This window comes from Oncorhynchus mykiss, chromosome 8 (genome assembly GCF_057628025.1).
Source record: "Oncorhynchus mykiss isolate SJ-2025 chromosome 8, ASM5762802v1, whole genome shotgun sequence".
In the NCBI taxonomy this organism is placed as follows: domain Eukaryota; kingdom Metazoa; phylum Chordata; class Actinopteri; order Salmoniformes; family Salmonidae; genus Oncorhynchus; species Oncorhynchus mykiss.
Window position 1 is genome coordinate 37,087,964 of NC_143029.1, and position 17,087 is coordinate 37,105,050.

The 17,087-nt window shown below is 42.3% G+C and overlaps 1 protein-coding gene across 2 annotated transcripts; it reads left to right on the forward strand.

Moving 5' to 3' along the window:
* The first annotated feature begins 1,561 nt into the window (after nucleotides 1-1,561).
* LOC110529873 (FERM domain containing kindlin 1) lies at nucleotides 1,562-16,834 on the forward strand. Of its 2 annotated transcripts, none has more exons than XM_021612509.3 (15): nucleotides 1,562-1,987; nucleotides 4,010-4,168; nucleotides 5,000-5,233; nucleotides 5,529-5,666; nucleotides 6,591-6,777; nucleotides 6,960-7,062; nucleotides 7,195-7,302; nucleotides 8,022-8,153; nucleotides 8,387-8,436; nucleotides 8,731-8,962; nucleotides 9,074-9,150; nucleotides 9,246-9,393; nucleotides 13,761-13,885; nucleotides 14,058-14,199; nucleotides 15,967-16,834. In XM_021612509.3, exons 2-15 carry the CDS (start codon nucleotides 4,018-4,020, stop codon nucleotides 16,138-16,140), a joined length of 2,001 nt encoding a protein of 666 aa, XP_021468184.1. In that variant the 5' UTR covers nucleotides 1,562-1,987; nucleotides 4,010-4,017; the 3' UTR covers nucleotides 16,141-16,834. The 2 variants fall into 2 exon arrangements, with proteins under 2 accessions (XP_021468184.1, XP_036841311.1); XM_036985416.2 differs by having other exon boundaries at nucleotides 1,612-1,758.
* The last annotated feature ends 253 nt before the right edge of the window (nucleotides 16,835-17,087 follow it).

The window sequence follows — 17,087 nt, forward strand, 5'->3', positions numbered from 1 at the left end:
TCTAACACACTTGACTCAGCTAATCGTGGTCTAGATGTGCAGGTCATAAGAATTATCAGGTGTTTAAGAGCATGGCTGGAGCAAAAGCCTGCATTCCCCAGTAGTTCTGTAGGAGAAGGGTTGGCCTTGCCCGGCTACCCAAACTCCTTGCTCCGGCTAAACACTACGCCACGCCATCCATGCCCACGGATGTTAGTTTCTTCTCTGCAATGAGTCGGGATCTGAGTACCTCCCTGACGATTTCTAGAACACAAACACATTCTAACAGTTCTGATTGGTTCCAGAAACCGATGGGTTCGGCCAGAGCCAGAACACGCGTGGGTAAAGGGGCGTTTTGAAAATTCCTCAATACTCTGATTGGTTAGAGATGGTCCAATTGCTGAGGACTTTGTTTTGTACAACACCTCTCATTTGCCTAGTCACTTTTCACCTACCTATATGTATACAGCTACCTCAATTACCTCATACACATTGATTCGGTACTGGTACTCCCTGTATAGAGACGTTATTTTTTCATTTTTTATTTATTTCACCTTTATTTAACCAGGTAGGCTAGTAAGGCAATAAATAGGCCATGGTGGCAAAGTAATTACAATATATCAATTAAACACTGGAGTGATTGATGTGCAGAAGATGAATGTGCAACTAGAGATAGTGTGGTGCAAAGGAACAAGATAAATAAATACTGTATGGGGATGAAGTAGTTGGATGGGCTATTTACAGATGGGCTATGTACATATATATTTTACTCGTTATTGTTAATCGTTATTCACTGTTTATTTATTCCTCTTGTCACTATTTCAAATTTGTATTGTATTTTTTATCTTTATCTTTAACTCTGCATTGTTGGAAAAGGACCCATACGTAGCTGAAGCATTTCACTGTTAGTCTACACCTGTCGTTTACAAGACATGTGACAAATAGCATGTGATTTGATTTGATTTATATTTTGATGTCACCACAAAATACTTAAATGATGGTGGCAGTCTCAGACTGAGCAAGTGCCTTGTTCAAGTGCTAGTCAGAACTAAGAAACTCGGACATTTCCGACTAACTAACTGGTTGTAGTTAAACAGGTGCCGCGTTCAACGAACCAGTTTCCTAGTTCCGACGAGTAGATGAACGTGGCATATGTAGCAAACATAGAGCAGCGGACGAATTCAGTTTGAGTCGTTCAGGTAAGGGTTGGCTACTCCTATATGCTCTGTCCACCACTAGTATCCAGTTGGTGGCAGGCTTGAGTCATCGTTACCTCTGTAGGTCTATTTTCAATTACTTTTCTGTGTTTCAATACATGGAGTTTCTAAATGTTTCATTTTCTTACGTAGCCTAACATGTTGAACAGTAACTCAAATCATATTGGATCTTTAGTTGTATGAATGCATGTGTAATGCCACTACGTCAACAAACAAACAACAAATACACAAATAGGCTACATTACATAAGTGCAACTATGGTGACTACACATTGAATCAGTGTTATGATTCATCCGGACTTACACATGGAGACAGGATGTTTGTGGGTCTGACGAGATGTTATTAAAGTAAAGGGAAGGTGCGCTGACTGACTGGCTCATACAACTCAGACTAGCCTAAATAGGAAGTGTCCCTGTTCCTCTCCAACACACCCATTCCAAATAATAGTTAGCCTTCTGTAATTACGCAAGGCTATAGCGTAACGTGTACAGCCTGACACCACATGCTAGTTTCGTGAATAGGCCTAATACAGGCAGGAGAACATTCATGCGACTGAGACAAGGTAAAGCTGAAGCTTCATTCTTGCCGTTTTAATAAGTGGGGTTGTTTTGTGGACGTGGACTGGACTAGGTTGTTTCCTTACCTGTGTGAACTGGGTGGGTACCCGAGCGAACGGGACAACAGACCGCACCACACTCACAACAGAAGGAGGAAAATCGATTTCAGAGACGGAATATATATATATATATATATATATATATATATATATTTAAAAAAATACTTTGATCAAGGTGAGTTTTCTATTTTGTATGTGTTCTATTACAGTCAACTTTGTTTTTAGCGCGCTACCTGCGATGTAAGGGCGCGAGTAGAGATTGTAGCCTTTACACCTGGCTGAGGTTCGGGTAGTTTTAGCTTTGTAGGCCTAAATGCGGTGGGCTAGTCTACTGTAGCCCTAGATAGCACATTTGCTGTGACATATGCTAGTCTACTAAATGTATGGGAAAGTGGGGTAAGTTGAGACATTTATAAAAATATATATTTAAAAAATCTGCATATCTCCCTCAAGGGAAATTTGACTTGGTAAAAATATTTTTTTTGGGGACCTAACTTGCTTACAACCTTTTTCCCATGAAATGATGACCTCTTCCTAAATATTTGGTGAAATAATACATTTTGTATAGAAACAAGGGTGGCTCAGTTTACCCCTTTAGCTCAACTTACCCCACTCTCCCCTATCCTGGAAATCTATATTATAGTCATGTTTTTTTTAAATTCATATTTCATCATAGAGGAGTTTCAGAACATTTTTATGAGAGCTAGAGATGGTTATTTTCTTCCAGATTTCCTCATGTGAATAAAAATCATTTATAATTTATTGCTGCAAAACAAACATGGAATCTGGGTTCAATAACATGTTCTCTCTACTGCCCTCGTTTTGTATTTTCACGTGTGAAGTAGTCTACACTGTATCTCATTTGGTGCAACACTTTTGTTTTGGATATTGTAGCCTACAACTATTGACCGTCTTTCCCAAGGCCTGGCTATAGATGCAAACCATGTTTTTCCATCACTCTTTGTTCCTTGCGCTCCACATTCTTATCCTGGTGGTTTGCTTATTAATGCACAGTAGGCCTATTTTTGTCTGTCTCTCTTTTGAGGGTGTGAAGTTACAGCACACCCTCTCTGTACCCTGCAGACACTAGTATTGACAGGTTCTGACCCCACAGCTATGTGAAGTGAGTGAGAGGATCACGAGGACACATTGTGATCTCTATTAACTCAGTGCTTTAACACATATCAACCATAAAAACATAGGCAATTATTATTTTTTTAACTTCAAATACATTTTTCAAAACACTTTAATAGTCCCTCCCTATAGCTGTCCAGCTAGCATACTTTGGGTATTCGTACTATCTAAAGAGAAACAATGAGACAGGTATTTCTACATAGCCTCGGGCGACAATCTGACTGAGAAATTGAGCAGCTCGGTAAGTTTCTGCCATTGTTCTGTGTGTGTGTCCCATTGTTTACCGGGTATTAAGACGGGGGATGATAGAGAGACACAGATCTAGGTTGTGTGGTTGTTTTGCATAGTCTCTCCTGTGCCAGATTCGTGTCCCTGCTCGTCACACATTCCATGGATGGAACCCATAGTCCTCCCTCGCTCCCTATTACCTTTACTTCTCCCTTGGTTCCTCTCTACCACTTATTCATGGAATGGGAGATATATGATTGTGTGGAGTGGGGGGCTTGCTTTTGTCTTAGAAAACTTCAAACTTGCAGAGTCTCTCTCCCTCCTCTCTTTCTCCATTACTCTCTGTCCAAGAACTGTTTTTTTACTTTACCCCTCTCTCTCTGTCCTCCTCTTTCTTCATTACTCTTTGATCTCATCTGTTTGCAGAAGCCCTTCAGAACAACTCTAATTACACGTAGTGCAGTAGTTTCTTCCCTCCAGACCAGCTGTGGCGTTCTACTAGGAAACCAAAGTGTTTTATATGTACGTTACGCTGTTTTGCTTTACCTCTGGCAGTAAGTAGCCCAATGGTTTCTACACATGGATATGTGTGATATGTGTGTGAACGGATGTTTTATTCCTAAATGTAGCACCACCTCAGACACTGCTTTCAGTCAGCCAGTACAAAAGATGACATGCCCTTTCACTGACCTGTCTTCAGTCAGTGTTTTGGGGAAGCCACAGCAGGATCAGTCGCTCAATCATACTTTCATTCATACAGCACGTTTTAACCAATACATTTGTCTATTGAGTCCTTTATCTCTCTGCTAACCTCCTTCTCTCCCCTCCTCTTCAGGAAGGGCTATGGTATCCACGGCAGAGTATGGCAAAACGTCGTGGGAGCTATCGGTCCAGGTAGACCAGAGAGATGGAGACGAGGGCATGAGGTTTAAACTCCGAGTCAAGGGAGACCTGCACATTGGAGGACTCATGCTCAAACTGGTGGAGAAGATCAGTGAGTCCTCTCTTCTCTCTTCTCTCTCTCTCTCTCTCTCTCTCTCTCTCTCTCTCTCTCTCTCTCTCTCTGTGTGTACTAGACTGGAGAACACACCCTGGTTTGTCCTACATTCCTCTATACTGCTGAGTAGTATTGTTTTCCCACAATGCTTCAGTACCACAGCCTGAAAGGCTGAAGTTCACCACTTTATCTCGTATCTATTCACCTGGGAGAAATCTCCCAGAGACCCTATCCCCTGTGTCATGCGCTATATTTGACAGTTATTATGTCTACAAAATGAGTGCCCTACATGGGCAATAGGGTGTGATTTAAGACACAGGCTGTGTTTTATCCAGGATGATTAGACATTAGGGACTTCCTCGTGGGAAGACGGCAGGAAAGTGGCCTAAGGCAAGGTGTGTTGTGTTTGTTACGTCATCGTTAAGTAGGCATATGACTACATGTATATGATTAAGCCATATATGACTCAGTGGCCAGTCATCAGACTGGACTAACAGTGGTCTGGGTTTAGCTGTAACGCTCACAACATGATGTCTTAGAGAATCATCAAGCCACACCCATCTGCTTCCTGTGGGGACTTCTTATGCCTGCTGCAGGTGGTTTGTTTGGCGTAAACTTATGGGCAGAAGCTTTCTCGTGTAGTCCGAAACGTACACATACTCCATGCTGAAATTGTTCTTAGACAATTGAATATCAATTTGAATTGTGGATGAAATATAAAATGATACGTGTTTAGTGGCAACGTTTGTACTTTGAGGAAATGCTGTCCTTTTACCCAACCATAACCCCTCTCTTTCTCTCTTTCCCTCCTTTCCCTCTCGCCGCCAGAGGCCCCTCAGGACTGGTCAGACCATGCTCTGTGGTGGGACCAGAGGAGCTGTTGGCTGCTGAAGACCCACTGGACCCTGGACAAGTACGGTGTCCAGGCGGACGCTGACCTGCGCTACACTCCCCAGCACAAACCCCTGTGCCTGCAGCTGCCCAACATGAAAACGGTCAAACTCACTGTCAGCTACTCTGCCGTCGTCTTCAAGACCGTCGCTGAGATCTGCAGAGCGCTCAGTGAGTACCCTAACCGGGCAATAGTGCAGCTCCGAAAGAACTAGATCACCGTTTTAACATGGTGAAGTTCCCAATACGGGAAGTGTTAGGGGCTCGGACCTATGGGGTAGGGGTTTAAATCTAGATGTAAGGATATAGGGCTAGGAGTCTAGGATCTAGGAGTCAGATAGGGTGCAGTGTCTCTCCTTGACCCGGTCTTCCTTTTCCCAGGTGTCAAGAGGCCATAGGAGAGGGAAGGGGTTAGGGTGTAGTCTAGAGGTCGGATCTCTCCTTGACATTCTTCTCTCTCCTCCAGACATCAGGAGGCCAGAGGAGCTGTCCCTGCTGAAGCCTCCAGATGACCCGTCCAAGAAGAAGAAGAAGAAAGACAAGAACCCAGCACTGGATGACATCTTAGATATGGACAGCATCAGCGGAGGCTCTGGGGGAACAGGTGAGAGACACAGTGTTGTTTGCGTTTTTTTAAGCATATGAATACAATGTTAATGATGTGTTGTTAGATGTACTGTATCTTCAATGGTCAGATTCTTCCAATCTGTTTTCATGTGACGATTTTTCAACCAAGTTAGCCAGTTAGCCATATCCTGGTGACAGCCCGTCCCTGCTTTAGCCAACCCCTTTATTGTCGTCTCTCTGTCAGTATAGCTTTGTTGAATCATAGAAACCATCAGGGCCTTAGGCCAAGTTATCCCCATTGAGAAGTTAGGCTGGCTCAAACTCTCCTCATATCGCGATGGTCTGTTTTCAATCACGCTGTGAAGTGATTTAATATATATATTGCAACACAGTCAAGGTTTCGAACCTCTGGCTAACTCAAAGTGGGTAGCTACTGACTTTTATGTCTCACACCACCACCAGATTCCACCCACATGGTGGCTTCCGTAGACTTCTGAAACAATCTAAGAAGGAATGGAGAATTCTATAAAGTTTCTGAAGATCTAAAAGAATACAGCAAGCATTAAGGAAATCTGAAAGAATAGAAGCTATAGTTCGCTGTTTTGTTCTCAAGGCTTTCGTTACCGCTTACTCTGAAACGCAGGCACACACACACTTTCCGTGTCGGTGTGAGTGTACAGTAGCTACGGTATAGGGCAGCTGAGGATTCCACACCAACTCATAAAACCAGCCTCATTTTGACAGTTGCTCTGAACCGTTTCAAATGAATTATTTCTGAGTTAAAGGCTCTGCTGCTTTTGAACAAATGTAGACAGGGCCATTTCGCCCCCGCAATCCTCTATGCTCCCATGAGGCCTCACTCCTAGGCTAAAGGCGAAACTGATTCTAGATCAGCGTTCTCACACAGCCTTTATGAATATGGGCTCTGAGTTGTATCTCCTCCTCCACCTGACCCCTCCAGGCAGTCCCCTGTACAGTAAGACTATGGTGCCCACCTACGACCCAGAGAACGGGACTCCTGCCTCGGCCACCAGCCTGTGGTTTGGGGACAACCCACTGACCTCCAGCCAGCCCAACCTGCCCCCTGCGGAGCTGTCCAAGATGTACCAGCAGCTGTCCATGGTGGATAAAGCCATCATCAACGCAGGGTAAGAGTTACTCAGAAACAAAAACTCCATTGGAACGAATAAACCTTGAGGGGAACCAGACTCAATGGCTGGACAGGTAGAAAAGACGCTAGTTGTTGCTATGCTGGAGAGCACTACTCTGTCTCTCCCCTGAGCACATAACTTCCTGGTTGACTGTGACATGCTGCTGGTGTGATTGACAGGTGGCTGGACTCCTCCCGCTCCTTGATGGAACAGGGCATCGGAGAAGATGACAGACTGCAGCTACGCTTCAAATACCACTGCTTCTTCGACCTCAACCCAAAGGTTACCCTAACCCCTAACCTTAACCCAAAGTGGGAGTTTGAATACCACTGAACCTCAACCCTATGGTGAGACTAACTGTAACCATAACCCCACGCCTAACCCTAACATTGACTGATTTGTGTGTGTTTTCAGTATGATGCTGTGAGGATAACCCAGCTGTATGAGCAGGCTCGCTGGTCCATCCTACTGGAGGAGATCGACTGCACTGAGGAAGAAATGCTAATGTTCGCCTCCTTACAGGTAGACACACACAAACTCAAACCTGCCCACGCGCACGTCACACATTCAAACATACACGCACACATACACACTCGCGAGCGCCAATGAACACACACACACACTCTCACACTATTGTCCATCTGGGAGATCCGGTTTGGAGTCTCATTCCAAGAGAAGGCCTGTTGGGACAGGAGGAAAATCCCATAGGAAAGAGGGAGGGAGGGACATCTGGCTATCACCCTGTACTCCTCTGGGTGAGGAAAATATGAGAAAATATAACTAACAAAAAACTATGAAGCGAAAAACCTATGACTGTTACATGTTAAATGTTCTTCATCTCTGACTTTGATATCATTTTACATTTTTAACAATTTAGTAATTTAGCAGACGCTCTTATCCAGAACATACCTTTTGAATACCTTTTTCCATGTTCTAAGCTGATATAGAAACCATTGTGAAATCCCTGAGATGGTTATTGCTTTCACCTGCATAATTACTGGAATCACAGGGCTCTCTCCTCCTCCCGGTCTTGTGTTATCATCTGGCCTCAAGTGTTGAACTAAAATCTGTTTTTTAGGGTTCAAACATGCCATTTAGACAGCTAAAGGCTGGGTATATTTCATTTTTTTCAAAGTTGTCTGTTAGTTTTGTGCTCTTCTTGTCTGTTGTGTATTGTAAAATCTCCTGTTATATTCCCATCATTCACTGCTGATTATTAATGATTGTCCACATTGTTTCAGTATCACATATGCAAGATGACCATGTCCACGGAACCTCTGGACTTCTCCAACGAACCAGAGATGGATGAAGTAGAGGCTGCCCTATCCAACCTAGAGGTCACACTTGAGGGAGGAAATACAGACAGAATCCTGGTTAGTGTAGATGTCCTACATATGAAGGATTCATATATATTTTTTTACATATAAATGATAAACAAGTGTGTATGTCATTTGTTTGCTACCGTTTGTTTTCAACCGTTTCAGAGGGTTCAACACCTGTATTTAAGCAAAGGGTTTGATGGGTAGTCTGCTTAGATTGCATGTCTCAACGTGATGATGTCACTAAGTCACAAGATAATTGACAGTTGCTTGTTCCCGCCCCACAGGAAGACATCACAGACGTTCCAAAGCTGGCAGACTCCCTCAAGCTGTTCAGGTAAATCCTGAGGGCCCCTGTATTTGCCCAGAAACACACAATGTACTGTACCTCTATGTCTATGTAACAGATGGAAACATAAGTCAAAGAGAACTTGAATGATAAGTGGTAGAAATAAAATGCCATTTCACTTCAGACAAGGAAAGGTTAATGCCCCACGCTGTATATGGCCTGGAGTACGTGACACAGACGGTTCACACAGCAACATTGAATGTGCAACAGTGTGACTGTGTGGGGACACAACCCGTTCATGTTTTTCCTCATCAAGCTTTTTTGTTGTTGTTTCGTGAGCAGGCCTAAAAGACTGACGTTGCGTCCGTTTAAGGAGTACTGGTTCGTGTTTAAAGACACCACCATCTCCTACTACAAGAACAAAGAGACAGCCAGCGGAGAGCCGATAGAACAGCTGCATCTCCGAGGATGTGAGGTGGTCCCTGACGTCAACGTAACGGACAAGAAGTTTGGCATCAAACTGCTGCTCCCAGTGGCTGATGGGATGAACGAGGTCTACATCCGCTGTGACAACGTAAGATGCTATTTCTTATTTAAGTTTTTAGTTTATTAGAGTCGGGGCACCGCCAACATGACTCCGTTGTTCCTCCTACATATTGCTGTAACATTTTAGTTTTTTATCCAGGAGACACAGTATTCCAAGTGGAAGGCAGCCTGTACCCTGGCCTCCAAGGGCAAGACCATGGCTTACAGCTCCTACAGGTCAGACTTGTTTTTACCTAATACTTCACCTGCCTTGGACCACGTTAGTAGGGTTGTGACTGTAAACTGACCAAGAGAAACTGTGATTGGTCCAGGTCGGAGGTGAAGAACATCCAGTCTTTCCTGCAGATGAAAAGTCTGGCGCCCCCTCCTGGTCAGGCTGCTCCAGACTTGGATGCCATGGAGATGAACGCTGAGTGCTTTGTCTCCCCCAGATACACCAAGAAGTACAAGACCAAACAGGTGGGTGTCTATCTTCAATATAGAGTGATCATTCATGATTCCGTGTTTGTGAGCCATAGACAGACAGAGAGAGGATGTGTCACCAGAGCTCTCCAGAGAAAGATTTGATTATCTCTGACATGACTCAAGTGACACCATAATACTTATCTCAAATCAAATCCAATTTTATTGGTCACATACACATGGTTAGCAGATGTTAATGCGAGTGTAGCGAAATGCTTGTGCTTCTGGTTCTGACAGTGCAGTAAAATCGAACAAGTAATCTAACAGTTCCCCAACAACTACCAAATACACACAAATCTAAAAGGGGTGAATGAGAATATGTGCATGTAAATATATGGATGAGCGATCGCCGAGCGGCATAGGCAAGTGGCAACTAGATGGTATAAAATACAGTATATACAAATTATATGAGTAATGAAAGATATGTAAACATTATTAAAGTGACATTATTTAAAGTGACTAGTGATCCATTTGTTAAAGTGGCCAGTGATTGGGTCTCGTGTAGGCAGCAGCCTCTCTGAGTTAGTGATGGCTGTTTAGCAGTCTGATGGCCTTGAGATAGAAGCTATTCTTCAGTTTCTCGGTCCCAGTTGTGATGCACCTGTACTGACCTCGCCTTCTGGATGGAAGCGGTGTGAACAGGCAGTGGCTCAGGTTGTTGTTGTCTTTGATGATCTTTTTTGTCTTCCTGTGACATCTGCTGTCATGGAGGGCAGGTAGTTTGTACCCGGTGATGCGTTTTGCCGACCGCACCACCCTCTGGAGAGCCTTGCAGTTAATGGATGGAGCAGTTGTCCGACAGGATGCTCTCGATTGTGGATCTGTAGAAGTTAGTCAGGGTTTTGGGAGACAAGCCAAAATTTCAAGCCTCCCGAGGTTGAAGCCTCCCGAGGTTGAAGCCTCCCGAGGTTGAAGCCTCCCGAGGTTGAAGCCGCGCTGTTGCAACTTCATCACCACACTGTCTGTGTGGGTGGACCATTTCAGTTTGTTGTTGATGTGTACACCGAGGAACTTAAAGGTTCTTGTTAGCGGGCCGTGACGGTGGCACTGTATTATCCTCAAAGAAGGTGTTTAGTTTGTCTGGCAGCAAGACGTCGGTGTCCGTGACGTGGCTGGTTCTCTTTTTGTAGTCACTGAGTTCCTGTAGACCCTGCCACATACATCTCATGTCTGAGCCGTTGACTCCACTTTGTCCCTGTTCCGGCATTTTGCTCGTTTGATTGCCTTGCGGAGAGAATAACTACACTGTTTATATTCAGCCATAGTCCCAGACCTCTTTCCATGGTTAAATACGGTGGTTCGCGCTTTCAGTTTTCCGCAAATGCCGCCATCCATCCACGGTTTCTGGTTAGGGTAGGTTTTAATAGTCACAGTGGGTACAACATCTCCAATGCACTTCCTTATGAATTCACTCACAGAGTCAGTGTATAGATTGATGTTATTCTCTGAGGCTGACCGGAGCATATCCCAGTCCGTGTGATCAAAACAATCTTGAAGCATGGTTTTCGATTGTTCAGACCAGCGTTGAATAGTTCTAGTCACTGGTACATCCTGTTTGAGTTTCTGCCTATAAGACGGTGGGAGGAAGATGGCATCGTGGTCGGATTTGCCGAAGGGAGGGCGGGGGAGGGCTTTGTATGCATCGCGGAAGTTAGAGTAGCAGAGTTCTCGTGTATTACCCCCACGCGTAGTGCAATCAATATGCTGATAGAATTTAGGTAGCCTTGTTCTCAAATTTGCTTTGTTAAAATACCCAACTACAATAAATGCAGCCTCAGGATATATGGTTTCCAGTTTACATAAAGTCCAGTGAAGTTCCTTTAGGGCCATCTTGATGTCTTCTTGAGGGGGAATGTTCATAGCTGTGACGATAACTGATGAGAATTCTCTTGGAAGGTAATATGGCCGGCATTGGATCAGGTGAGGTCTGGTGAGCAAAAGGACTTGAGTTCCTGTATGTTGTTAGGATTTCACCATGAGTCGTTAATCAGGAAGCATACACCCCCCTCTTCCTCTTCCCAGAGAGGTGTTTATCTCTGTCAGCTCGATGCATGGAGAAGCCCAGTGACTGAACCGATTCCGACAACATATCCTGAGAGAACCATGTTTCTAATAATACAATTTAAGATTTCCTGGGGTAATACTGCAGAGTTTCCTAAGGACTCGAAATGAGGCGACCATTTCTGAAGGCGCCCGGACCATTCCATTCACTCACCATTTCAGTAGTTTTCTTTTTTTTTTTCGTTATTGGGTAGATAAGCTTTCATTTAGCAGATTGTAGCTTCCAAAAGTTTGTACACACCTTCTCATTCCAGGTTTTTATCTACAGTGTATATATTTGAGATTTTGTAATGTAGCCACCCTTTGCCTCCTTGATGACAGCTTTTTTTGCATCTTCAAAGTGGTAGGCATGTTGTGTAAATCAAATGATACAAACCCCCCCACCAAAATCCATTGAAATTCCAGGTAGTTAAGCAACAAAATCGGAAAAATGCCAGGGGGGTGAACACTTTTGCAAGCCAACATATTTGTTGCAAGAATTTAGCATAATTTAAATGAAAAATTCTACGTTTTTAATCTGCCGTCGTTTTGTGTATCAGTTCATAAACCATGTGTCATGGAATCATTGTAAATCTCTTCCAACTCTCTTCCAACTGCGCCATATAGATTGCAACTCTTTTGCAATCTATATGGCGCAGCTGTCAATTTTTGGTCCTTAAATTAAACTGGTATCTGTTTTTATTTAACAATTTTCTTTAACCAATTTTGGCCATTAATGCAAGGCCGACATAAGTTCCTTACTTTTTCCCCCTTCCATTTGCCTCTTCCATTTTTGCGGTAATGCTGCAATTCATTGGTTGTAATTTTGTGTAGAGCAGACATTTCCATATATTTTTGTTAGCTGCATGTATGACAACTCCACCAGTCCTATTTATAATATAATTTACAAAGATTATACCTGTTTGTTTTTTTATCAATTAGTATATTTAACTGCAATATTTGTTGTACTATATGTTCTGTCTTTTCTGGTGGATTAAACTGAAATGGCAACTAACTTTCTATGGCTTGTTTTTAAAAAAAATAGCAATGTTTTGGAATTGATTTAGTTTTTAAAGAATCAAAAGTAAGAGGTTGTAATCTGAATAAAGGGAAAAAGGCTATTCTTAAACATGGGGGGAGACATTCTTTCTAATTTGCTAGAGAACCAGTTTGGATTTAAGTATTACTTTTGTATGACTGACGCCTTTAATTAGAGGTCTAATGCTTTAAAATGTAATAGTTTTGCCCTCCGAATTCATATTAATTTTATAAATATGCCCTTTTAATTTTGCCTGGCTTGCCATTCCAAATGAAATGGGATATTGTTTGCTCATATAATTTTTAAAAAACAGGTCGCTAGGTTTAGGCAAAACCATAAGCAAATAGGTCAAATGGGATTTGAGTAAAGAGTTAATCAGGGTGATTTTCCCCCCCCCACAAATAAACAGGTATTTTCATTTCCATGGTAGCAAGATCTTAACTAAAAATGTATTGGAGTCAGATAATTTATTTCGGGATATGTATACCGACTATGTCCACATTCCCGTCAGACCATTTTATTGGTAAACTACACAGTATTGTAAAAGTTTTTACATTTTTTTTTGTAATCCAATACGTAATATAGTACATTTATCATAATTAGGTTAGAAAAAGTATCTAGATGCTCTATGAGGCTGTGGAGGGATCCAAATAGTGGATTTAAAAGAAAACAATCATCTTACAATGACACCTTTTTTTTAAAACCCTGGATTTCTAACCCCTTGATATTATTGTTGGATCTGATTTTAACAGCTAACATTTAGATGGCAATAAATATATATGCCGATAGTGGACAACCTTGTTTTATTCCTCTTGACAATTAAAACATTTCTGAGAAGTAGCCATTATTACTATTTTACATCTAGGGTTACTATACATAACTTTAACCCATTTTATAAGAGATTCTCCAAAATTGAAATTTTCCAGACATTTATATATAAACTCCAGTTGTACTTTATCAAAGGCCATTTCAAAGTCAGCCAAGAATACCAGGCTTGATTTCCCAGATTTTTCATAGTGTTCAATACTTGTCTTATATTATCTCCAATGTATTGTCCATGTAAAAAACCTGTCTGATTTATGATGATGAATAATATAATACATGTTTGTATCACAACACTGAAGTGTAAGGGGCCTCCATTTTTTTTAATGGACTGGATCTTTATATTTACCACTTGGATCCTGTTTCAGTAATAATGATATCAGACCCTTTCAGTATTTGTTAGATGATTGACATAATGTCTGTGTAAAGTAACCTAAATGTCCCTTTTCTGTCTCCTGTCCAGCTGACAGCGAGGATCCTGGAGGCCCATCAGAACATTGCCAGGCTCTCCCTCAATGAAGCTAAAATGCGCTTTATCCAGGCCTGGCAGTCCCTGCCTGAGTTTGGTATCAAATACTACATTGTCAGGTACATAAATGTGACCGACCAGGTTCAAACAGCTCAAGACTGTGTTAGCGAGATAAAGCCTGGGAGTTTGCCTGGGACCTGCTCCCTGAGCTAAGTTACTCATCACACAATCATGGTTCACAAAACCACTATGGTTCCATAAAGATATTATGAATGTGTATGTGTGTTCCAGGTTCCGAGGCAGTAAGAAGGATGAGCTGATGGGTATCTCCTATAACCGTCTGATCCGTATTGACATGTCCACTGGCCTGCCTGTCACCACCTGGAGGTTCGCCAACATGAGACAGTGGAATGTCAACTGGGAGATCAGACAGGTAAATGGTTCTAGATTGATTGATTGGTTCATTGATTTATTTAATTGATTGATTACTTTTTACAGATTAGGAAGTAATGGATAATAGTTGCCTTTGAGAAACCAGTTTCTCCTGAAAATGTACAGTGGGACAAAAAAGTATTTAGTCAGCCACCAATTGTGCAAGTTCTCCCACTTAAAAAGACAAGAGAGGCCTGGAATTTTAATCATAGGTACACTTCAACTATGACAGACAAAAATCCAGAAAATCACATTGTAGGATTTTAATGAATTTATTTGCAAATTATGGTGGAAAATAGGTATTTGGTCACCTACAAACAAGCAACATTTCTGGCTCTCACAGACCTGTAACTTCTTCTTTAAGAGGCTCCCCTGTCCTCCACTCGTTACCTGTATTAATGGCACCTGTTTGAACTTGTTATCAGTATAAAAGTCTCCTGTCCACAGCCTCAAACAGTCACACTCCAAACTCCACAATGGCCAAGACCAAAGAGCTGTCAAAGGACACCAGAAACAAAATTGTAGACCTGCACCAGGCTGGGAAGACTGAATCTGCAATAGGTAAGCAGCTTGGTTTGAAGAAATCAACTGTGGGAGCAATTATTAGGAAATGGAACACATAGAAGACCACTGATAATCTCCCTCGATCTGGGGCTCCACGCAAGATCTCACACTGTGGGGTCAAAATGACCACAAGAACGGTGAAAATAAATCCCAGAACCACACGGGGAGACCTAGTGAATGACCTGCAGAGAGCTGGGACCAAAGTAACAAAGCCTACCATCAGTAACACACTACGCCGCCAGGGACTCAAATCCTGCAGTGCCAGACGTGTCCCCCTGCTTAAGCCAGTACATGTCCAGGCATGTCTGAAGTTTGCTAGAGAGCATTTGGATGATCCAGAAGAAGATTGGGAGAATGTGATATGGTCAGATGAAACCAAAATATAACTTTTTGGTAAAAACTCAACTCGTTGTGTTTGGAGGACAAAGAATGCTGAGTTGCATCCAAAGAACACCATACCTACTGTGAAGCATGGGGGTGGAAACATCATGCTTTGGGGCTGTTCTTCTGCAAAGGGACCAGGACGACTGATCCGTGTAAAGGAAAGAATGAATGGGGCCATGTATCGTGAGATTTTGAGTGAAAACCTCCTTCCATCAGCAAGGGCATTGAAAATGAAACGTGGCCGGGTCTTTCAGCATGACAATGATCCCAAACACACCGCCCGGGAAACGAGTGGCTTTGTAAGAAGCATTTCAAGGTCCTGGAGTGGCCTAGCCAGTCTCCAGATCTCAACCCCATAGAAAATCTTTGGAGGGAGTTAAAAGTCCGTGTTGCCCAGCAACAGCCCCAAAACATCACTGCTCTAGAGGAGATCTGGAATGAATGGAGGAATGGGCCAAAATACCAGCAACAGTGTGTGAAAACCTTGTGAAGACTTACAGAAAACATTTGACCTCTGTCATTGCCAACAATGGGTATATAACAAAGTATTGAGATAAACATTTGTTTTTGACCAAATACTTATTTTCCACCATAATTTGCAAATTAATTCATAAAAAATACTACAATGTGATTTTTCAGGATTTTTTTTCTCTCATTTTGTCTGTCATAGTTGAAGTGTACCTATGATGAAAATTCCAGGCCTCTCATCTTTTTAAGTGGGAGAACTTGCACAATTGGTGGCTGACTAAATACTTTTTTGCCCCACTGTATCTATAAAGTACATTAATCAGTAATAATCCATGTTGTTTCATGTCTCCAGGTGGCCATAGAGTTTGACCAGAATGTGTCGATAGCCTTCTCCTGTGTGAGTTGTGACTGCAAGGTGGTCCATGAGTACATAGGAGGATACATCTTCCTCTCAACACGCTCCAAAGACCAGAACGAGACACTGGACGAGGAACTATTCCACAAACTTACTGGAGGGCAGGAATGAACCTGGGACATCAGCTTTAATTTAGTGCTGTGGCGATCAAACATGAGGATTTGTTACAAGCTGAGACTATCCATGCATTCCAATGCAGTCAATCATTCATGGACTGAAGGCCTGTAAAAAGCCAATCCAGAGTCGAGAAAGAATTTAAATGAATTGCTGATATGGTTTTGTAGGCTACATAAATTATATTTTCATATTGTAAGTGCAGAGAAAAGTAGACGTCTTGGTCACAGTACACTACATTTGATTCTAAGACCATCTCTACAAAATGTTTGGACCATCTCTACAAGGCTCATTTGCCTGACGGTTAGGCCTTGCAATTCATTCGGCACATGGGCTGTACATCTTGTCACCTGTTTACCTTGGTGTAGCCCAGAAAAAATCTCAGTGACAACCAACAGACAGTGGTTGAAGAGGAGGATTTTAGGTAGTTTTACTGACACCACATTTTTTAAGTCTTTGATTTCAATGTTGTAGGCTACTTTCACAATCACTCTATTGGGCTGCTCATTGCCCTATTTTATACATATTACTTTTATACTGTTTTATAATGTAACATTTGCAATTGTATTACAAGTCCAACAGAATTTCAAAGATATTTCTGGTGGTGGGTTATTATCACGTTGAACGAGACATTTGTTTACACTGGTATTTCTCTTGACTGAACTGCATTGAAATAAACTTGAGAAACATGTTTTGGTCAGTTGTTGTCTCTGTAATGGCACAGGTTGAGAGCAGTTTGTGGCGCATCTACAAACAGTAGAATTGTCTTTCCGACCTTAGATCAGTTATATAACCCCATGTGAGAAAGTTAAAACATCCCTAGACACATGAGCATGTAAGACCAAAATTGCTCCTTCAGTCTTGATGTCAAACAGATTATACTGTATGAGAATTATGTTTTGAGAATGGATACTATGGAAGCCCATTCCCGCCATGAAATAAAT

Bases quoted from the DNA above. Each gene is read 5' to 3' on its own strand.
- LOC110529873 (XM_036985416.2), top strand. The intron at 7,063-7,194 runs GTTACCCTAACC...GTGTGTTTTCAG, and splicing joins TCTTCGACCTCAACCCAAAG to TATGATGCTGTGAGGATAAC. The intron at 9,394-13,760 runs GTGGGTGTCTAT...TCTCCTGTCCAG, and splicing joins AGAAGTACAAGACCAAACAG to CTGACAGCGAGGATCCTGGA.